The 24,117-nt window shown below is 40.3% G+C and overlaps 1 protein-coding gene across 5 annotated transcripts in view; it reads left to right on the top strand.

The window, feature by feature from the left end:
- Positions 1-24,117, top strand: part of PPP2R2C (protein phosphatase 2 regulatory subunit Bgamma) — a 170,506-nt gene that overhangs the window by 49,670 nt on the left and 96,719 nt on the right. The window contains exons 2-3 of one of the 5 annotated variants that reach the window (XM_056555104.1): positions 3,038-3,145; positions 21,254-21,283. The exons of 1 other annotated variant lie outside the window; for it this stretch is intronic. In XM_056555104.1, the coding sequence (XP_056411079.1) occupies positions 3,136-3,145; positions 21,254-21,283 (40 nt within the window). In that variant the 5' untranslated portion in view covers positions 3,038-3,135. Of the gene's footprint in view, positions 1-3,029; positions 3,146-21,253; positions 21,284-24,117 lie in introns of those variants that run through there. 3 more of the 5 variants (XM_056555105.1, XM_056555106.1, XM_056555102.1) reach the window with 3 other exon arrangements.

Below are 24,117 nucleotides of genomic sequence, written 5' to 3' on the forward strand. Positions count from 1 at the left end.
TTTCCACCGGAGTACCCCTTTAACTTGACTGACTAGTTTATAGTTACTGGGAACTTCAGGCTCTAGACTTGGCTCTATCTGGTTGGAGGTCACAATTTTAGTGTGCACCGATGAGATCAAGGGGCAGTCTGTGGCAACAAGAAATGTCCCTTTGCCTCATCTACCTTTTCTTGGGTATAGTCGACACGCCACTGACTGGAGAGCATCCGATAGAGGGACCCCAGACACTAGCCTGCCAAAGGGATATGTGTGGTCCAGAGGATAGCCTGTACCTTCAACCAAAAGCAAAAGGGCCTGCAATAGGACATAGACCTGGTCCCACTGAGTTCAACATCTGTCATATGAGCAGGTAGTAGACTATTTGGCTTCCCAAAAAATGTGCCATTTTTAATTTAAGACTGTACCAGGACCATAATAGGGTTTACCATCAGAAGCCATACATCAATACTGATATAACACATGATTAACCATTAAAGGGGTACTCCGCCCCTAGACATCTTATCCCCTATCCAAAGGATAGGGGATAAGATGTCTGATCGCAGGGGTCCCGCCACTGGGGACCCCCACAATCTCAGCTGCGGCACCCCAGACATCTGGTGCATGGAGCCAACTTCGCTCTGTGCCCTGTGACTGGCAATACATAGACTTGTATTGAGGGGGTGTGGCCGTGACATCACGATTGGGGCATGCCCGTGATGTCACGAGCCTCCGGCACCGCACCCGACGCTCTAAATGAATGCCGGGTGCCGCAGGGAGATCAGGGATAAGATGTCTAGGGGCAGAGTACCCCTTTAATGATACTAGGATAATTTGGACTGGTATCAAAACACTAATAGTAATAAAATCACCACTACATCCTAGCTACAATAGCAACAGTATCATTGGTACAAGAGGATTACCCTAGTTAGTTATTATATCAGAACCACTATTTACTATATCAGAAATAAGTTTTGCATCACATTATGTCAGCGCCATTGTATTTTTAAATCACTAACCCTACAACAACATTCAGAATTTATTTAAATCCATACTAATAAATGATGTTTTAAAGGGGGCCCTGAGTTGTAGGCACTAGTCCTTTTGGGGGTCTTATACCCCTGAGGGGGTTTGGCATTAAATATTATTTTTGCCCTGGGCTCTCTTAGGCTAAGTTTCCACTTTTTTTTTTTCTGGCAGTTTTTGGATATCTGCCACCTCAGTTTTTAAGCCAAAATCAGAAGTGGATCCATAAGGGAGGAAAAGTATAAGTCCTTCCTTTATATGTCCTATTCCTTTTGAATACACTTCTGGCTTTGGCTCATAAACTGCAGTGGCAGATATCCAAAAACTGCCAGAAAAAAACACGTGGAAACTTAACCACTGGACAGCTTGTATACGAATGTGATGCAATGCACAAACACATTATTCCTATAAAACACACTACCCCAAGTACCACATTAATGTAATTTGTAGAAAGTTTGTCTCTCAGCCACACAACAAAGTTTTGTAGATTGCAGCTTGAACACTTGTACTTGGACAATACAAAGCCATTGCCCTCTGCTTCTTCTTTATGATGGGGGCGAGTACAGGAGCTTTCTGGCACAATCATTGACCAGAGAGTGCTCCTCATTTATCTATCTTCTGATGGTGTCTGGGTGGCACGACACACACACACACATATATATATATATATATATATATATATATATATATATATATATACTGTATTCAGACATGGGCAATCATTAGATGCGGGCAGTCATTTGGCATCACTCTTCTATGCTCTCATTTCTTCTTGATAACAAGAGTTAACTGGATGCATAAACCTAAAAAAATTCCCAAATATGCCAAATTTTTTCACATTTTACAACATGGTCAAGTGCACTTTAGCAACCAAATGATTTTAGATAAGAGTATTCAGCTACTGTACAATTTTAGGATGTAAATAATTAGCAATTATTTATCTTACAAAAACTAAGGACCCGTTCTCCGCCCAGAAAATGGCGCTCGGAAATTCCATTGCAGCAGCCTTTAATTGTTTTCAATGGGATTCTGCTGCACAGTGCATCCTGCAGAAATTCATATTCCAGACTTTCCCAAAACAATGAAAATGTTCATGCTTTCGGAAGATCTGCGCACAGACTGCATTGCCGTAAAGGGGACCGCACATGTCTGCATGGTCCTAGTGATTTTGCCGCAGATATTCTGTAGTGGGAATGGGCCTTTAATACATGTATGCTTCTCGTGGATATAGCCAAGCATTTCAGCCAATTTTTTCGGAGAAAGTATAAAGAACATATGAAGAGTAGTGTTGCTCGCGAATATTCGCAATTCACGAATATTCGCGAATATAGCACTATATATTCGCAATTACGAATATTCATTTTTTCCCCACAGTATACATCACAGTGATCATCCCTCTCTGCTTCCAGCTTGTGTGGTGTAAACAAGGCTCTAATACTACTGTGTGAGACTGGCGTGCGAATTTTCACATATGCAAATTTTTGTCTGCTAATTTTCGCATATGCGAAGTTTCGCATATGCAAAAATAAAACGCAAATATTACGAATATGCGAATTTAGCGAATATATGATGAATATTCGTCCATATATTCGCGAAATATCGCAAATTCGAATATGGCCTATGCCGCTCAACACTAATGAAGAGCTAAGTTGAAGTCTAAGACATTTGTTTTTCCAGTAGCCGTGTACTTTTTTATGTCTGTATTATTGTTTATTATTGGGGTCTTGCAGGGTATTGATGATCTAGCCAATGTTAAGTTCGTTGGAGGGTGATCAGACACTAATATGTGATGTTGAATAAGGATCCATCCCATGACCACCGATTAGGTAATGATAGTTATTACAGACTATAGCTCTCACAGGGTTACAAGTTAAGATATCTTCTAGTTGTGTTGTTTGTAGGACATGCTCGTACTACGTACTGAAACATGTCGATCCACCAAAACCTAGATAACATTGATCGCCTCTTAGTTGCATGACGTATCTCCCGTTTCAGGAAAAAAGATGGTAAGAAACTTTCCATCTTTATAATTTAGGAGAGAAAAAGAGAGCCGCCTCAGAAGCTCCCAGGCTGTGGAAAAGGTATGCTACATTGTGGACTTTCCTGAGAGACCAACTCCACAAGGGCTGAAATATGAGCTGTGGTGAGTCCCATTGTCCACCTCAGAGGGTAGATAGTCCATACTATATGTCTATGTTCATTCATCTTTCTTTACATTGAACTGTAACACCAGCTTCACCATGTCTTCTACATACAGACTCATTATTTCTTGAGATGGATAGTCTACATGACCAATATCCAATGTCAGCTTTGCCTTTCTACTTATCGTTGAATTACAGATTTACCTATACTCTTTAGAGTTTCTTTACCTACTACCTCAACTATGAACTTGAAGATTTAGCAATATGGATACAGGGTAGTAATAAAATCAATACCTTCAGTGCACTTAGGAAAAAGTCCTTGTTCTAGTGAAGATATGAGTGTCCAGCCATATATGGTTCAATGATTGTTGGTGGATATTTTCTCATCCCTCAAGGCTTTGGACACATTTGGACCCTTATTTATTGCATTGTATATAGTTTTAGAAATTGAACAAATTGGTTTTTATTAAAATATTTTTACCATTTTGCTTCTGCTTCTGCAATACAGTGCCAGCTGTTTGATGCCGTTCTGTCCTCTCCTGACAGCTAATCTAAATTGATATATCAAAACAATATAATCTTAACGTTTCACTATCATTTAGAATTTTTTTTTTTTTTACATGTAGTATAATAAATGTCAAAGATATTGATCGTGAGTGTTTTTAACCTCTTAAGGACGCAGGGCGTGACCCCGCATCACACCGGGTCGGTCCCGGCTACTAATGATAGCCGGGACCCATGGCTAATAGCGCGCGGCACAGATCATTGTGCCGCGCGCTATTAATCCTTCAGACGTGGCGATTAAAATTGATCGCTGCGTCCAAAATGAAAGTAAAAGCTTCCCGGTAGCTCAGTCGGGCTGATCGGGACTATCACGATTAAATTGCGATGTCCCGATAAGCTAGGACGCGAGCGGAGGTCCCCTCACCTGTCTCCGTCGCGTCCGATGAGCTACAGGCTTGAACAATCGAGCCCCTAGAACGCTGATCCATGCAAAGCTATGGCTTTGCAGGGATCAGGGTAAAAGATCAGTGTGTGCAGTGTTATAGGTCCCTATGGGAGCTATAACACTGCAAAAGAAAAGTGAAAAAAAAAAGTTAATAAAGGTCATTTAACCCCTTCCCTAATAAAAGTTTGAATCACCCCCCTTTTCCCATTAAAAAAACGGTGTAAATAAAAAAAAAAAAAACATGTGTGGTATCGCTGCGTGCATAAATGTCCGAACTATAAAAATATATAATTAATTAAACTGCACGGTCAATGGCGTATGCGAAAAAAAATTCCAAAGTCCAAAATAGCATATTTTTGGTCACTTTTTATATAATAAAAAATGAATAAAAAGCGATAAAAAGTCCCATCAATGCAAAAATGGTACCACTAAAAACGTCAGAACACGATGCAAAAAATGAGCCCTCATACCGGCCCATCCGTGGAAAAATAAAAAATAAAATAAAAAGAAATTTTTTTTCAGAAGTGCGACAAAATCAAACCTATATAAGTAGGGTATCATTTTAACCGTATGGACCTACAGAATAAAGAGAAGGTGTCATTTTTACCGAAAAATGCACTGTGTGGAAACGAAAGCCCCCAAAAATTACAAAATTAAATTTTTCCTTCAATTTTGCTGCACAATTAATTTTTTTCCCGCTTCACCATGGATTTTTTTGGTAAAATGACTAATGTCACTGCAGAGTAGAATTGGTGGCGCAAAAAATAAGCCATCATATGGAATTTTATGTGCAAAATTGAAAGCGTTATGATTTTTAGAAGCTGATGAGGAAAAAATGAAAATGCAAAAACGGAAAAACGCTGAATATTTAAGGGGTTAAATAATATGTTTGCACACTCCTGCACATCTGTATATTGTGCCAGTGCATATCAATATGCTTTGGTTCCTATTAGGGCATTAGTCTTTGTTAGGCTTAGTGATACCAGCCCCTGGCCCTTCACTTGTATGGTCGTGCCATCATGTTTGATCACAGTATTGAAGGGGTTAACTGCTAAGAATAATCCTAGCATCTGCAGTAGGAACACAGTTTAGTACAGCCCCGCTACTGCTGATGATCTAGTGGGTGTGCACTGACACACCCTCAAGATTCATCATGCCAAAAATGCACATCATGGTGTGGCAAGCCTCCCTTGGTGTACATTTTGTTCACTAACAGCTTAAAATAGTTTTCCAGGATTGTGTAAGAAAATAGGATATACCCATAGGAATTAGCAGTCAGTTATTACTGTATTTTATTTTCTATTCACGGGTCCATATGGATAGTAATTTTTTTTTATACTACTGAAGAACTCCTTAAAACTTCTATTACAAGTTTAGCAATGGAAGTTTCTCATTGATTGACTTAAATGATACCTGTCATAAAAAAAAAAAACTTTTGATATGTCATCGAGTCGGGTTGGAACGTTCAGACCTTAACCAATCACAAGAACAAGCTGGGAGTATATGCTTAGCGTGTTCTCTCCAGGCGCATGACCACGACGGACTTACTATGCAAGTCTATGAATTGTGAGTCGTAGGGCATTGTAGTAAGGGTCTATTCACACGGAAGAATTCCGCCTCAAATTAAAGCCCATAGACTTCTATGGGATTCCGCACTCCCATTCAACCTTCTGAAATTCCGCAAGCGGAATTTCAGAAGGTTGAATGGAAGTGCGGAATCCCATAGAAGTCTATGGGCTTTAATTTGAGGCAGAATTCCGCTGTGTGAATAGACCCTAAGGGTCACCAATTTTTTGTAAGTACACTTTAATACTTTGCACATTTTTTGTGGCAATAAAACCCTAACATTTTATCAGATATTTCAACTTGCTAAAAGAGATTTGCTTAGCTAAAAGGGTTAAGAATTCTGGCTCTATCTGTGCTTTGCTCGCACGAGCCAGGCTACAAAGCAAGTTGAGCAAAGCAGTGGGCTGACCTGTATTTTAACATAAATCCGCATTTATAGCTTTGAAAGTAAACGTGGAATAGGTATTTTATGCCAAGTTAACTGTATTTTAATGCGTATACATGGTATACACAGGTAGAAATGCTATCAGTTTGATTAAACCAAGAAAATACAGGCAACTTGGCCTAAAATGCATATTCCATGTTCACTCTCAATGCATTTTATGTGTATTTATGTTAAACCCAGCTACATAATGCTATGGGGGAGATTTATCAAAGACCTGTGCAGAGGAAAAGATGACCAGTTGCCCATAGTAACCAATCAGATCACTTCTTTTATTTTTAAAGAGGCCTGTGAAAAATGAAAGAAGCCATTTGATTGGTTGCTATGGGCAACTGGGCAACTTTTCCTCTACACATGTTTTGAGAAATTTCCCCCATAGCATTTGTAGCTGGGTTTAACATAAATACACATAAAATGCATTGAGTGTGAACATGAAATACACATTTTAGGCCAAGTTGCCTGTATATTCTGGGTTTAATCAAACTGATAGCATTTCTATCTGTGCACACCATATATATGCATTAAAAGCATTGAAAGTGAAAGTTGACTGGAAGTTTTTCCTGTCACTTGACTAGTTGATGATCACCCCAAAAACATAGCAATAACCTCCAAATCTTTTATTAATAAAAATATGTCTCTTGATTGGCCAAGGAAGTGGTAGAGGAAAGATACAGAAAATGTGGCACTCATCAGTGGTGTTTCCTCCTCCTCTATACCATCAGTTATCTATAGGGGAATCTATGTCATACAGACAACAGTATTTGCCCAGTCACCCTGTTGTAGTTTGCCTTAATTCACACCTGCCCAATTTGTTGCTGGTGCATGCGTTAGCATACCCTCTTGTTGACTCTCCCCGGCTTTTATACAACTAATGAGGTGTGCCCATCCCAGGTGGCACATACCTAGTCTCCATTATTTTGCATAATAGCTGTCTCCGCTTTGAACAATCATGTGGCAGAGAAGGTGGGCCACTCCATACAGTTGTCGGTGGGCAGCACAATGCATGTTACAGTAGAAATTTGTAGTAGCTATGGCCAGGGCCAATACATGTCTTTTATGGCCCATTGTGTCAACATCTTGCAGAACGAGACTTCACTGCAACAAAGCCAGGTAATAGTAGTAATACTTCCATGGTTGTGCTGACCTGGTTCAACATCTGGGGCCTACGGTACTGCCGCTCTTACTGACTCACATCACATTGACGGCTGACAGACTGTGTAACTGAGTAAGTGCTGCGCTACTGTCTATAGTCACTCACACAGGACAGCGGCAGTGGCATAGCACTCACTTAGTGGTGAGTAGGGGAACTATCAGACTGTCAGTCAATGACAGTCTGACAGATCTCCTCTACCATCCTGGAGGTCTGATATGGCGGACAGCGGGCAAGATGACATCAGTCATCAAGTGCAGTCTGCACCCATTATAAGATAAAAATAACCCTGCCTGCTGTTATATTGGGCTATGTATTGTGGCTTTTATTCAGTTGCAGTATTATTCAGCCACTTGACAGTGCTAGTATGTGGTCATTGTGTGGCGGTATTATTTGGCCTATGTTGGTTTTAGTACAGTGGTTTTGTTAAGTAATAGCACATTGGAAATATGTTAATATGTATAGTGGTATTTATTTGTTCTGCAGTGGTACTATATAGAGGAATACTGTCCACTTCACTGCTACTGGTTTATATAACAGATATCCTGCATAGCAACCCAATCGGGAGGGCTTGGGGTGCCATTTCAATGTTCGCCTTCAGAAAACCTAGAATCTGCGCTGCACTTCTATAATTACACATGTTAGATTATATTAACAACTACAAGTCATACAGGTGCATACAAAATGCATACAACTACAAATAGATTAACTCCTTATTTGTTATTGTAATGCATCACACAAAGTAGTATCGGAATTACAAAACTTTATATTACACCAAACCTATCACATAAAAACATTGCAAAACAAAACATGCCAATCTGCCATCGATTATTTCTGCCTGCAAGAGCTATCGTTTTTCTTGAGCAGAACAGGGATGGGTGTGTGAGCCCGCGCATGCGTAGTGACTTTCAATTTGGAGCAACAGCTGCAAGTCCATCACCGGAATGGATAGGATTCATGTTTTTGACAGGTCAAAAAAAAATTGACCCAACACTGGCACTTGCCAGCCACATATGAGTGCTGGAGCATGCCCAACCCAGAAACTAAACTGAGTATGGGCACAATGGCCAAGGCTCTGCTGATGGTATAAACAAACAAAGAAAGAAGGTAGTATCGGCATTTTTGTAAAATCAGACAATTCACAAAAAGTACCCGTAATGAAACAGGGGAATAATAAAGAGGCCATAAAAGAGTTAAAGGGGTACTCCGGTGAAAAACTTTTTTTTTTTTTATCAACTGGTGCCAGAAAGTTGAACAGATTTGTAAATTACTTCTATTAAAAAATCTTAATCCCAGTACTTATTAGCTGCTGAATACTACAGTGGAAATTATTTTCCGTTTTAAACACAGAGCTCTCTGCTGACATCATGAGCACAGTGCTCTCTGCTGACATCTCTGTCCATTTTAGGAACTGTCCAGAGTAAAAGGAAATCCCCATAGCAAAAGTATGCTGTTCTGAACAGTTCCTAAAATGGACAGAGATGTCAGCAGAGAGCACTGTGCTCATGATGTCAGCAGACAGCTCTGTGTTTCAAAAAGAAATGAATTTCCGCTGTAGTATTCAGCAGCTAATAAGAACAGGAAGGATTAAGATTGTTTAATAGAAGTCATTTACAAATCTGTTTAACTTTCTGGCACCAGTTGATTAAAAAAAATGTTTTTTTTTTTTTACCAGAGTACCCCTTTAAGAGTGCAATTTTATTTAAATATATATATATATGTACAATATAAGTGTATGTGTGTATATAGATACATATATATGTATATATATATATATATATATATATATATATATCAAATGATAATGGAGAAATAATGCTTGTTACAATATGATAAAAAGGGGGGATATGATAAACGTATATAAGTATATAAATGGCCCATACAAAAAATATGGAGAAAAACTGTTCCAGGTTAAACCCCCCCAAAGGACGAGGGGGCACTCCCTCCATCTGGAGAAGAAAAGGTTTAGTCTAAAGGGGCGACACGCCTTCTTTACCGTGAGGACTGTGAATTTATGGAACGGTCTACCTCAGGAACTGGTCACAGCAGGAATAATTAACAGCTTTAAAACAGGGTTAGATACATTCCTGGAACAAAAAAACTACATCCCTTCCCCTTATCCCCTTACACCCTTCACTTCAATTCCCTGGTTGGACTTGATGGACGTATGTCTTTTTTCAACCATACTAACTAACTATGTAACAGCATAAGTAAATAGCAAAAAAGGAAAGGAAAAAAACTAAAACATAATAAACTTGTCACCCGCCTTTGAACCCTCTCAGCTCCTCTATATATACTTTTTACAATATTGGACATAAAACTGAACACTTTGAGATGTGGTCTCACACAAAATTACAGAGGAGTGATATAACTTTAAGGTACCAGGTTGTTATGATGATGATGATGATGTGATATTTGCTTTTGCAGCTGCTTCTTGACATTGAAAATTGTTACTTTGTGTACTTGTCCCCAGAATATGCAAGTCCTTCTTGTATTCTGCTATCCCTAGATATCTCTCATTACAGGAAGGTTCATCTGCAGCTACATGGTACATTACCATCTAAAGATGTAGCCACCGCCAACAAAAGTGTGGCTGCATGACATCTGTGCACTACAGAGCACCAGTACTCCGCGCTGTCTGGTGTGTACATGAACAGTGATGCATACTGTATGTGCATCACCACTCACTACAGTACATATGTTCAGCACCCGGCCTAGAGAATGTGCACTGCAGCCACAGCAACAGTGATACTCTATACCAGTGGTCTTCGACCTGCGGACCTCCAGATGTTGCAAAACTACAACTCCCAGCATGCCCGGACAGCCATCGGCTGTCCGGGCGTGCTGGGAGTTGTAGTTTTGCAACTTCTGGAGGTCCGCAGGTTGAAGACCACTGCTCTATACATTACTTCCCCCCCTTGCTACATGTACTGTGCTCTGCTCCCAGCCCAGTAGATGCCTATGGTGGCCCGGGGGTGATCAGTGATACTATATGCTGTCCGCCTGGCAAATTCTAACAGAACAGCAAGACATACAGTACTATGCTTCACTGCTCAGTAGCATAGTGCACCTCACAAAAGGAGTACTGCGCCTCCAATCAAGTTGGTAGCTGCTTTTTATGCCAGTTTTTTTTTTTTTTTTTTTTTTTTTTGATGGCAGCATTTTTACATAGCCAGTGAAATATACTTTAGTGGTGGAAAACTTCTTTAATAGGTAGACTGTAGTTATTACTGGAATGGTTCAGCACCATGGACAGGGAACACTGGTTGGGAAACACCGCTCTATATGGTCTTCAGTATTGACCTCTAGAGCTGACATCTCTTTTTCTATGCTAAAATATAATTTTTTCCCCAGGGCACAGTATAAAAATATAGGTAGAAGGAAGATGATACCCAGCACTCACCAGTGATGCACAGTGAAGATTTACACCCAAATTATTATGCAAATGATATTTAAGTGTGACAAAGATTTAGTTTTTCCGTTTAACTCATGGATGGCATTGTGTCTCAGGGCTCTTTTGATCTCGGACACCTGTGATAATTATATTTTTTTTTGGTGAGCTCAATTTAAGGAAAAACTACTAAAGTTGGGTGTTCCACATTATTAAGCAGAGCACCATTTTCAAGCAATAAGGGAAAGAAAAAGGATCTCTCTGCTGCCGAAAAGAGTGAAATGCTTCAATGCCTTGGACGAGGTATGAAAACATTAGATATTTCATGAAAACTTAAGCGTGATCATCGCACTATTAAGAGATTTGTGGCTGATTCAGAGCACAGATGGGTTCGTGCAGATAAAGGCACATTGAGGAAGATTTCTGCCAGATCCATGCATCGGTTCAAGAAAGCAGCTGCTAAAATACCATTACATAGCAGCAAATAGATATTCAAAGCTGCTGGTGCCTCTGGAGTCCCACTGATATCAACGTGTAGAGTCCTCCAGAGTCTTGCAACTGTGCATAAACCTTCTATACGGCCACCACTAACCAATGCTCACAAGCAGAAATGACTACATTGGGCAGGAAAATACATGAAGACTAATTTTCAAACAATCCTGTTCACTGATGAGTGCCGTGCAACCCTGGATTGTCCTGATGGAGGGATTAGCGGATGGTTGGTGGACAGCCACCCTGTTCCAACAAGGCTGCGACATCAGCAAACTGGTGGTGGAGTCATGTTTTGGTCCGGAATCATGGGAAGAGAGCTGGTCGGCCCCTTTAGGGTCCACAAATGTGTAAAGATGACCTCTGCAAAGTATGTGGAGTTTCTGACTGACCACTTTCTTCCCTGGTACAGAAGGAAGAACTATGCTTTCCGTAATATATTCATCTTCATGCATGACAATGCACCATCTCATGCTGCAAAGAATACCTCTGCATCATTGGCTGCTATGGGGTTAAAAGGAGAGAAAGTCATGGTGTTGCCTCCATCCTCCCCCGACCTCAATCCTATTGAGTAGTTTTGAGCGGCATAGGCCATATTCGAATTCGCGATATTTCACGAATATATGGACGAATATTTGTCATATATTTGCAAAATTCGCTTATTCGCAATATTCGCTGCCTTTTTTTTACTATGCGCCATAAAATTTGCATGCGCATGCACCATAACATTCGCATGTGCATGAGCAATATTCTGTGATAAAAGAGCTAAAAGAAGGCAGGGATCAATATGTGCGAAAATTTGGGCGCTCACCAGTCTGACACAGTAACTAGTATTGGAGCCTTGTTTACACCACAAGCTGGAAGCAGGAAGGGATGATCACTGTGATGTGTACTGTTTAAAAAAAAGTGAATATTCCTAATTGCGAATATTTAGCTCTATATTCACAATGTTTGCGAATTCTCGAATATATGATATTCGCAATAAATATTTGCATTGCAAATATTCATGCCCAACACTACTATTGAGAACTTTTCAAGCATACTAAAGCAAAAGATCTATGAGGGTGGGAGGCAGTTTACATCTAAACAGCAGCTCTGGAGGCTATTCTGACATCTTGCAAACTAATTTGTGGTGTCCTGGTACCGTATTGCATACCGTACCTTGTATGGTGGTCCCCAAAGTCAGAGTTACTACGTTCAGGTAGTGTCCCCCAGGTGGGATAGCCCCTAGTCGCCTCTTCTACTTTAATTCTATAATGTTTCTATGTGCATATATAATAATGTATATTTAATATAATGTATAGTATGCTTACCTTGTTAGCGTCGCAGGACCTTCGGTCATGTGACTGTGTTGATTCCTCTATGGTATGTTAGAGGACCTTTGGAAGTCCTTGGGTCACATGCTACCCATAATTCTAGTCCAGCCCCTGCACATATAAGGGAGCTGTAGCCAATTATTGCTCTCTTGGGTTGCTGCTCTCGTGGATGCCGGACTGGCAGGATGGATCTACGCAACTTTCAAAGACACACTAGGCCAGAAAACCTACCAGCCTCAGCCTAAACTAAACCGTGAGTTCTAAACTAATCCCTGCTAAAGCTAGCGTGACTACTGGACAGCAAATAAATCCCCTAAATCCAGTGGAACAGCGCATATTAGTCCAAGGACTCTAAAATGCTTAAGGTCCCAACCTTTGTCAATCTCTGAGACACTTTGCATGTATAGAGACTGTTCCTGTTATGAAGCTTGCATAAAATCTTCAGTAAAGTTCCAACTGTTTTCAGCAAACTCTCTGGTTGCGGACATTCAATTATTCTATACCTCCCTATCGCTCTTGGGAAGGGTGGCAGTAGGACAAGCATTACAGAGGAGCCCTCACCCTGGCTTCACGAATAGAAAGGGTTAACAAGACACCCTTTAGTCACCACACAGCTACATCCCATATACCCTACTCCCCCAGGCTATCACAAATTCAAGCAGAAACTGTCCAAAAACTCACAAGTTCAATGGATGCAAGACTTGTGAAGCTGCTATCAAATAAGGGGTCCTATGTCAAAATGTAACGTGGCCTGTTAAAATGTTTAAAAAGTTAAAATGTTGTTAAAAGTTTGATTGAAATAGCTTTTGATTTCAGTAAATATGCCGCACACACAACACATTTTCAGTGTTTTACACCCTATAAAGGGTTTTGAAACTTACTGTGCGTAATAACAGCGCATTGTAAGTTGTTTCTGTTTAAAAAATACTGTTATCATTAAAAATTGTAATTGTACTCTTAATAGTTGATAACATGAGAATTATGCTGCCTGTTATTTACATCAATTATTTAGATAAATGAGAAAAATGTAATTTGCATAATAATTTGGAACAGGGTGTATTATGCCATTGTTTGGTACAAGGACGTATTTCGGCGTGGGAGCCTTCCTCAGCTTTCAGGCAGACAGCTGAGGACGTCTCCCACGCTGAAACGTGTCCTTGTACCACACTATGGCATAATAAATCTTCACTGTGCATTACTGGTGAGTGCTGGGTATGATCTTTCTTCTACCTGTGGCTTTACCGTACCCCGTTCACCACGGATTCCACGGAAGTTCCAACATATCCCTATATTGAACAGTACAAAAATATGGCATAGACAAAAAAATAACTAATGTGTTTCATATGTGTCAATTAACTGTCTTGTTGAGTGTTTTTTATAGCAACCATCACCAGTTTAAATAAGGCTCTGGACCAAAATATGTGCTGTACCTAAAAATTATTATAAGAAAAAAATGCAGTTTATTTACAGTTGCATAACTTATTGTAAGTTGCATAACTGTTTATTAGATTTGTAATTATATATTATATAACATTCAAACCACATACAACATTCATTGCTTATTGGAACACATGAAGGGGGTCATTTATCATTCCTTCAATCAGCGCAGAGTGGCAAATGTCTGTTCTTGCAAACAAAACTTTGCACAAATAGGGACTTTGTTCAACTTTTTTGGAAATTTCTGCCACCCTGCAATAGTCCAAGAAATAACACAGTTCCCTCAAAAAAGTTCTCTAATGGTAAAAACACCAAACATGCAATTCCCCAAAATGATAAAAGTGCCAGAACAACTCCCTAATATGGAAAAAGTGCCAAAAATGAAAGTTTCTAAAATGGTTGGGCTGGAGGTAAGGGGGTGCCAGTGCAGTGATATACAGTGGGGATCAAAAGTTTGGGCACCCCAGGTAAAAATTTGTATTATTGTGCATAAAGAAGCCAAGGAAAGATGGAAAAATCTCCAAAAGGCATCAAATTACAGATTAGACATTCTTATAATATGTCAACAAAAGTTAGATTTTATTTTCATCATTTACACTTTCAGAATAACAGAAAACAAAAAAAATGGATTCTGCAAAAGTTTGGGCACCCTGCAGAATTTGTAAAGCTGAGACCTGCCAGTGTCATGGATTGTTCTCAATCATCATTTGGGAAGACCAGGTGATGTCAATCTCAAATGTTTTAAATGCCCAGACTCATCTGACCTTGCCCCAACAATCAGCACCATGGGTTCTTCTAAGCAGTTGTCTAGAAATCTGAAACTGAAAATAGTTGACGCTCACAAAGCTGGAGAAGGCTATACGAATATAGCAAAACGTTTTCAGATATCAATATCCTCTGTTCGGAATGTAGTTAAGAAATGGCAGTCATCAGGAACAGTGGAAGTTAAAGCAAGATCTGGAAGACCAAGAAAAATATCAGACAGAACAGCTTGCAGGATTGTGAGAAAAACAATTCAAAACCCATGTTTGACTGCACAATCCCTCCAGAAAGATCTGGCAGACACTGGAGTTGTGGTACACTATTCCACTATAAAGAGATATTTGCACAAATATGGTCTTCGTGGAAGAGTCATCAGAAGAAAACCTCTTCTACGTCCTCACCACAAAAATCAGCGTTTGTACTTTGCAAATGAACATATAGGCAAGCCTAATGCATTGTGGAAACATGTTCTGTGGACCGATGAAGTTAAAATTGAACTTTTTGGCCGGAATGAGCAAATGTACGTTTGGAGAAGAAGGGGAACAGAATTTAATGAAAAGAACCTCTGTCCAACTGTTAAGCATGGGGGTGGATCAATCATGCTTTGGGGTTGTATTGCAGCCAGTAGCACAGGGAACATCTCACGAGTAGAAGGAAAAACGGATTCAATAAAATGTCAGCAAATTTTGGATGCTAACTTGATGCCATCTGTGAAAAAGCTGAAGTTAAAGAGAGGATGGCTTCTACAAATGGATAATGATCCTAAACACACCTCGAAATCCACAGGGGATTACATCAAGAGGCGTAAACTGAAGGTTTTGCCATGGCCTTCACAATCTCCTGACCTCAACATAATTGAAAATCTATGGATAGACCTTAAAAGAGCAGTGCGTGACAGACAGCCCAGAAATCTCAAAGAACTGGAAGACTTTTGTAAGGAAGAATGGAAAAAGATACCTCAAACAAGAATTGAAAGACCCTTGGCTGGCTACAAAAAGCGTTTACAAGCTGTGATACTTGCCAAAGGGGGCAGTACAAGATATTAACTCTGCAGGGTGCCCAAACTTTTGCAGAAGACATTTTTTTGTTTTCTGTTATTTTGAAAGTGTAAATTATGAAAATAAAATCTAACTTTTGTTGATATATTATAAGAATGTCTAATCTGTAATTTGATGCCTTTTGGAGATTTTTCCATCTTTCCTTGGCTTCTTTATGCACATCAATGCAAATTTTTACCTGGGGTGCCCAAACTTTTGATCCCCACTGTATTGTATGGGGGTGTGGAGCCAGTCAGGCAACAGGAATTCTGGAGGTGGGGGCAGAGAAGGGGAGGTTGAGGTTGTTACCGGTCGGCCAGCAGGTGTCATAGAGTTGTTAGACTCCTAGAGTTATGGGTGGGAGGATCAATATGAGGGGTGTGTGGTTTCAGTTGGGCAGTGGCACTTCCAGGGTGCAAGCTGGGGGATTTGGAATTGGTAGTTTAGTCAGACAGCCGGTGGGTTGGTATGCCAGAGGTATAGGCCAGAAGGTCAACCTCTTCTTGGTGCTAATCTCAAGTGTCTCAATAGTCTGGAGATGGTCTCTCAGACAGGACCAGCCCAAAGTGTACCTAATAAAACCAGACATACATTGTAAACAGAGGCTAAAATGAGTGATAACTAAGTAAATAAGCAAATTTTAATTGCAAAGATGATTGAAATCTCTGCCTACATATAAAAAGTAAAAGCTGTAGAACCATCAGAGGTGGGCTTTAAGGCTATCCATATTTGAGGACATGGACACAAGAGCTGAAGATGGATCTTAGGCTAGCAGAATTAATTCTGTGCAAAATCTCCCTAATGTTACCATTTAGCAATGTCTACTCAATACATATAGCTTGCCAATATGATGGGATTTATCTTTAGAACAGAAAGCACAGCGCACTAAAAGCCTAGAAAAGACGTATGACATAATGCAAACTGATGATTAGCAAGGTTACATTTTTATTTTATCTAAATGATCGATATCTTCCCTGATCAATAGAGGATTAACTGATCATTTATTCAGTGTTAATGGTTCCTGTAGACAACATTAAATCTAACAAAGGTTTATTGCTGTTTTGGAAGATTTCCCGCAGAGAGGGATTTGACTTTACCGAACCCTAAATGCAGAGCGTGGCTTTAAAGGAACAAACATATGTTATTTTCCAGCTGCATGTCGTACTATTATATGTCTGTTCAGAATGAGGCAATGCATCTGTCGCAATACACTGGGGTAGTCCAGTTAAGTAAAATATCATTTATTTAATTTCCTCATGTAATCATAAATATATCTTCCCAAGCAAGTAATTATAAGTAATGAACCGTTGCAGAGCTTTATAAAGCACAAATCATGGGGAATGCAGAAAAATTAGCTATCTTGCGTCCACTCTGTCTCGGCTTTCTTCCCCTAACTGCCTCTGGCCCCCACCCTTGGAGACAAAGACCATGTGACTTTTATGCTGTTTATGGGGCCTGGCTTGCAGTTCTGTTCATGTAAGCCATGCCTCCTAGAAGCATCTGCACAGAAGAAAGATCTGATAACACTGAGAGAGTTTAGAGGCCGGGGACTTGGCTGCAGAAATATTTAGCTGAACAGGGGAGAGGGACAGAAGAGGACGCTGTGTTTGGAGAAAGTGTCAAATGTGGGGGAAGCAGGAGCGATCTTGATGTGTAATGAGACAAACTGTGTCTCTTATGAAGCAGAGCTCTGTGTGTTAGTGTTTGTGTCTCTTATGAAGTAGAGCTGTGTGTGTGTCATGAAGCAGAGCTGTGTGTGTGTCATGAAGCAGAGCTGTGTGTGTGTCTCATGAAGCAGAGCTGTGTGTGTGTCTCATGAAGCAGAGCTGTGTGTGTGTCATGAAGCAGAGCTGTGTGTGTGTCTCATGAAGCAGAGCTGTGTGTGTCATGAAGCAGAGCTGTGTGTGTGTCTCATGAAGCAGAGCTGTGTGTGCCTCATGAAGCAGAGCTGTGTGTGTGTCTCATGAAGCAGAGCTGTGTGTGTGAGTGTGTGTCTGTCTCTTATAAAGCAGATCTATCTCCGAGACCGGGACCATACTACCTTCGAAGCTGGGACCTCGGAGCCTGCAACTTACTCTGGGGCCTGGCTTACTGCAGGATCTCTTTGGTAAGCTGGGCCTCCTTTGCGACATGACTCCCAACCAGAGTGCCTCAAGCTGTTGCAAAACTACTACTACTCTCAGCATGCCCGGACAGCCTCTGGTTGCCTGGGCATGCTGGGAGTTTTAGTTTTGCAACAGCTGGAGAAACCCTTGTTGCGAAACTCTGATTATATATAATATACCAAAATATATATATGTATATATAAAAGATTACTATCTAATATGCACAATTACTTATAGGAAAAAAAATACATATGTGTGTATATGTATTTTTATTCAAATATATATGTGTGTATATGTAATGTATATATACAACATATATATATATATATATATATATATATATATATATATATTATGTTTAAGTAGAGCTTAATTGGGGAGATATATCTCTGTCAATCTATCTGCACACTTTGGGGGAGATTTATCACAACCTGTCCAGAGGAAAAGTGAACCAGGTGGCCATAGCAACCAATCAGATCGCTTCTTTTATTTTTTAGAGGCCTTTTCAACAATGAAAGAAGCAATCTGATTGGTTGCTATGGGCAACTAAGCTACTTTTCCTCGGGACAGATTTTGATAAATCTCCCCCTTTATACTAATGCTTTGTAGCAGTGTTTCCCAAAAAGGGTGCCTTCAGCTGTTAACTTTGAATCTTTAACTCCACGCATGCACAGAATGCTGGGAGTTGTAGTTTTGTAAATGGAGGCATCCATTTTGTAAATCATTGCTCTATAGTACAGCAGATGAAAGCAGGATAGGAATAGTTGCTTAGTAACATTGTGAGTGTAGGGGCCAAGGGACTGGGGCAGAAAACAGCAGTTAGGAGGAAGTGAGCACAGAGCGGCAGCAAAGATTGCTGGGACCTGTAGTTTAAAGACAGTGTGCGGGGAAGTAGGTGGTCAGAAAGGTGTATAAGACCCATGTACAGGAGATAATAAGATTACAGTAGAATATTAGATGCAAGGTTAATGTCTTATGCTGATCTGATTATTATTATTTTTTTTTTCATTCCGTTCGCTGGATAACCCCTTTAAGATGAGCAGTCTGTATTTCCTGGGTCCGGGTCAGCTGTTATGCGGTCATTCCTAACTTACTGTATACAAATCCAAAACATTTTGAAAGAAAATAAAGGGTGACTACAGTAGAAATGTACATGAGACAGATCTACTATAGAGATAGAAATGGCCATGTGTTAGTAAATGTGAAAGAAGAGATTGCTGGATAGGTGCTTTGGAAAGGGTAACCTTCAGAGCCATATTGACCAATAGGGTCAGTTGGATTCCATTGTGGCAGGCGTGTTGTCCAATTACTTACTTGGCCTTCTATCTAGATCTTTGTCAGCTTTGGCCGGTGTTGTAGGGTAGCAGAGGTTCTGTGAGTTCCTTGTTGCCTGGTCTGAAGTATGGGGAGAAGCTAAATGTATCTTGCAGTACACAGATATAATGCTGGACATGACCTTATGGCACGATCCATCTCTGTCTCATTTCTCTAATGACCTAGACCCGCAGTTTTGGATGCAGCATCGTATTTGCACTGTTGGGGGTAGATATGGGGATCATGGTTTCCACTCGTTTCAGCATTATCAGGATTCTAAAGGCAGAAGAAACGTTGTATATATTTCTCCAGTCTCCTGTTTCCTGTCTCCCTGCTTCCCTCTCATAGATATTTATAAATCACAGGGACCGAGGAGCATTATATCGGACCTTTATACATTCCTTCTAGGAGCAAAACTAAAAGCGGATTCACTATCTGTTGAGGCTAAAAGGAAGTAGATTATAGCTGATTTGTTCTGCCAGAACCCAAGGACGGCCTTTTAGGCATACCGTATTTTTTGCCATATAAGACGCTCCGGCATATAAGATACACCCAATTTTAAAGGGTGAAAATCTAAAAAAAAAAGATTCTAAACCTTCAACCTGCGGACCTCCAGATGTTGCAAAACTACAACTCCCGGCATGCCCGGACAGCCAACGGAGGTCCGCAGGTTGAAGACCACTGGTATAGGAGGTAATACTCATGTGTCCCCGCCGCTCCGGACCCATCACCGCTGCCCTGGATGTCGCCCTCCATCGCTGTCGCTGCGTCCCAGGGGTGTCCCCGTCGCTCTGGAACATCTCTGCTGCCGGACATCCTCGCTCTCTGTCACCACCATCACGTCGCTCCGCACGCCGCTCCTATTGGATGACGGGACGGCGTGCGCGACGACATGATGACGACAAAGGGGAGCGCCGGCCATGCAGGGGATCCCGGCACGGAGCAGACACCGAGGAGGCAGGTAAGGTCCCTCCCGGTGTTCTGTAAGCTGTTCAGGACGCCGCGATTTCACCACGGCGGTCCCGAACAGCCCAACTGAGGAGCCGGGTCAGTGTCACTTTCGCTTCAGATGTGGCGGTCAGCATTGATCGCCGCATCTGACGGGTTAATACAGGGCATCACCGCAATCGGTGATGTCCTGTATTAGCCGCGGGTCCTGGCCGTTGATGGCCGCAGGGACCGACCCGATAGGACAGGTTTTAATGTGTATTTGCCATATAAGATGCACCAACTTTTCCCCCCCAGTTTTGGGGAAGAAAAAGTGCGTCTTATACAGCGAAAAATATGGTATTTAATGTAGAGCAGCGATCACATCAGGAGATAATATTTCTGAGGGAGTCATCTTTCATGGCCCATGAGTCTATAGCTATGGTAGGGATGGATCTTAGGGTCCCTACTCTGTAATGGAAGAAATGAAGGAACATGACTATTACATTTGAATATCTGTTCTTTAGGCATAACATATGCCCTGTTGCATTTAATAAAATATGGAGTGCATAGTACCACTCTTCTAGTGCTAACTTTTCTGCTTATAGATTTCTTACTTAACGTAATGCCTTATTGTCTTATTCTTCTTAGAGAGTTGCTCTTTACTATGTTATCTTTAGGTGGTCCATTTTCTTTTTTGACTTTTTGTTCTTGTCACGTGTGGAGGTTTTAGTTTAGTTTTTCTCTGTTTAACGTCTATTTCCCCATCCCAATGGAAAGGCTTGTGTGAAATGCTCTGTTCTTTTCTAGGACTACATTGTTTTATCATTTACTGACTACAACTTGCAACTACTGACCATTGTTAATGTACAATTTTTTTTTTATCATTGTGCAATAAAATGAGTTTAAAAGAAAAAACAAAAGAACAGGTAGGGTACTAGTGGGTTCAGAGGAAATGTTTAGAGAAGGAGTTATATAGATAATACACATTATTTCTGTTTGCATCTGTGGTCATTTGTTGTGTCTGCTTTGTGTTGTATCGTGGTGTATGTCTGTTATGTTTGTGGCCCCTTTCCTGACCTGTTCTACATCAAACCCTCTGTCAGTGGATAAACAGCTGTGGGCCTTGTACGTTGGTGTTTCGTTTGGTGTCTCATCTGGATGACTACAGTTAATAGACTTTAAGTTTGTATTCTTTTTGTTTTTCTTGTGCCTGTTGCGTTAGGCTGCCTTGACATCATAACAACAAGCAATGGTAGGTCTCCCCATCTTCTCTTATTAAACAACTGTTCCTTTAAACTGCATTTATTTGTGTTTTGCCTAATATCATTTCTTGAAAATTGATGTGATGAATGAAATAACATATGACTAAAGGTGATCTTACACAATGTGGGTATTGACTGCTACTGACCGCTTTGTACTTCAGAAAAAGTACAGAAAAATTACAAATAAAGTAAAAAGCTGCAATAAGCAGTTGCTAAATATAGTACCACATCATGTAAGATCACTCTACAAGGGGCAATAGACCTAACAACTTTCTTACCAGTCCGATTGTTGTGATAATTGTTACATCTATGGCACCAAAATTATCAATTAAGATTTTTTAAATTCTGATTTAAAGATTTGTTTTATGCACATTGAAAGAATGTTTAAGTGTACCTGCCATTTGCAAACATGCTTTATATAATGTAGATAATAACATAATAAGTATATTTATAATATACATTAGTTAAAAATGTGCATATTCTTGGGGGAAAAGTCTAACTTCTTATCTACATTATATAAAAAGTTTTTGCAAATGACAGTGCACATGTTATGATATTTCATTATGAGGTACCTTGAACATACTGATCATGTTCCTCATCCATGATAATGCTTAAAGGGGTTATTCAGGAAAAAACTTTTTTTTTTATATATATATATATATATATATATATATATATATATATATATCTCCAAAAAGTTAAACAGATTTGTAAATTACTTCTATTAAAAAAATCTTAATCCTTTCAGTACTTACGAGCTGCTGAAGTTGAGTTGTTCTTTGCTGTCTAAGTGCTCTGATGACACCTGTCTCAGGAAGTGTCCAGAGTAGAAGAAAATCCCCATAGCAAACCTCTTCTACTCTTGGCAGTTCCTGGGACAAGCAGAGATGTCAGCAGAGAGCACTGTTGCCAGACAGAAAAGAACAACTGATAATTATTGAAAGGATTAAAAACTTTTAATAGAAGTAATTTACAAATCTGTTTAACTTTCAGAAGCAAGTGGATATAAAAAAAAAAGTTTTTTCCTGGAATACCACTTTAATATTATGATTTAATTCATGGTACAATGGTTAATCAATTTAACAGGTTGAACAATACTGAAAAAGGTACATGTATACTTTTAGATTACGTATTTAAGAATTTCCAAGAATTCAAAGTAAGGAAAAGAGAAGGAAGGGAGGAAGAATTTTCAAGCTAGCAGGCGCTACAATAAAAACAATAACAATTTAGAAATAGGAAAGAGGGATAAGGGAAAAGGAAAGGTGAACTAGGAAAAACACCCTTAATGTGTACAGGTATAACACCGAATACAAAAGTTACCCCACTTCCACTAGGGCCCGTAGGGAATTGTCTTCATAGCCATACAGGAAGCAAGGAAGGACCAGGTGCATTGGGAAGTGGGCAGTGTCTCTTAGACTGGTGGAACTGTTAACACACAGTGAATGGAGGGCGGGGGGGGGGGGGGGATTGGTATATGTCTATAGGGATGGGGTTGTATAGATGAGCTTAGACTGGGATATACTATAAGATGTGGAGACATGTCCCTAAAGGGTATTATCTGTTAGGTAAGTAGGGCATTATGGCCCGGGCACCACATCATAATGGTGGGGACCATTAAGAAAAGAATCAGTAAAAGAGATAGTAGTGGTTCCAAAAGAGAAGCATTTGTAAGAAAAACACCAGGGCCATCTCAAATGTGGGACATTATAAGGATGAGGACAAGATTCATCTTTAAGGGAACAAATAGAAAATTACCGTGAAACAATTAATAACCCAGAAGCAGAGGCAAAATCCACAGGTTAAACTTATAATGGAGAATAGTGGCAAACCCTCAAAGGAGAAGATATCAAGAAGGGTCCCAGAATATATGACAAGCATCGAAAAACCCCAACCAATGGACAAATACATTTTTTGCTGTGGATTTTGCTGTGAACAGCTGCAGATTTTGAGCATAACCATCTTGTGAGAATGTATCCCAAAACATTAAGGGGGACATTTATCAAAGCATTTAGTAGTTTTTTTTTTTTTTTTTTGCTTAAAATTGTCGCAAAAAGTCTCATGTGCGACTACTCTATTTTTTGTGCGACTTTTTGATTGTGCAGTACCCTAAGCAAAAAAAGAAACTTGCTTACCAAAGCAAAAAGTGATTTTTGACTTGCAGTGGTCAGAGATTAAAAAAAATATGATAGGTAAAACAGAAAGAGGCGGCGCTCAGATCCCAAAAGCGATTGAAAGTAGGAGAGGTTTGTACTCACCCGGTGTATGTGGGAGGTCACAGGACAGTGATCCCCCACTAACACCTGGAGTCCTCTTGTCACTTATATACTGAAACAATCTCCGTCATGTAGACATCCCTTAGGGAGGGCGCAGGGTGAGCCGGAATCACAGTGCCGTGGTCCGTCTATGAAAAAAGAACAAATGGAAAAACCAGCGCTCGGAGGCAGTATATAACATAATAACAATCAAACCAAAATATAGTAGATTGTCACTGAGATGGACTTACTTCACTAGGGGAGATGTGTAGGTACAGTAACCTTTCACATCATCCCCTTCCAGGAGAGTATGACAAAAAGGCCCGGAGGTCCGTGGATAGATAGGGTAGGTTTTATTGCGACGCGTTTCGGAGGGCTTACAGGATCGCCTCCTTCCTCAGGGATATATGCCTGAGGAAGGAGGCGATCCTGTAAGCCCTCCGAAATGCGTCGCAATAAAACCTACCCTATCTATCCACGGACCTCCGGGCCTTTTTGTCATACTCTCCTGGAAGGGGATGATGTGAAAGGTTACTGTACCTACACATCTCCCCTAGTGAAGTAAGTCCATT

Source organism: Hyla sarda, chromosome 1 (genome assembly GCF_029499605.1).
Source record: "Hyla sarda isolate aHylSar1 chromosome 1, aHylSar1.hap1, whole genome shotgun sequence".
NCBI lineage: Eukaryota > Metazoa > Chordata > Amphibia > Anura > Hylidae > Hyla > Hyla sarda.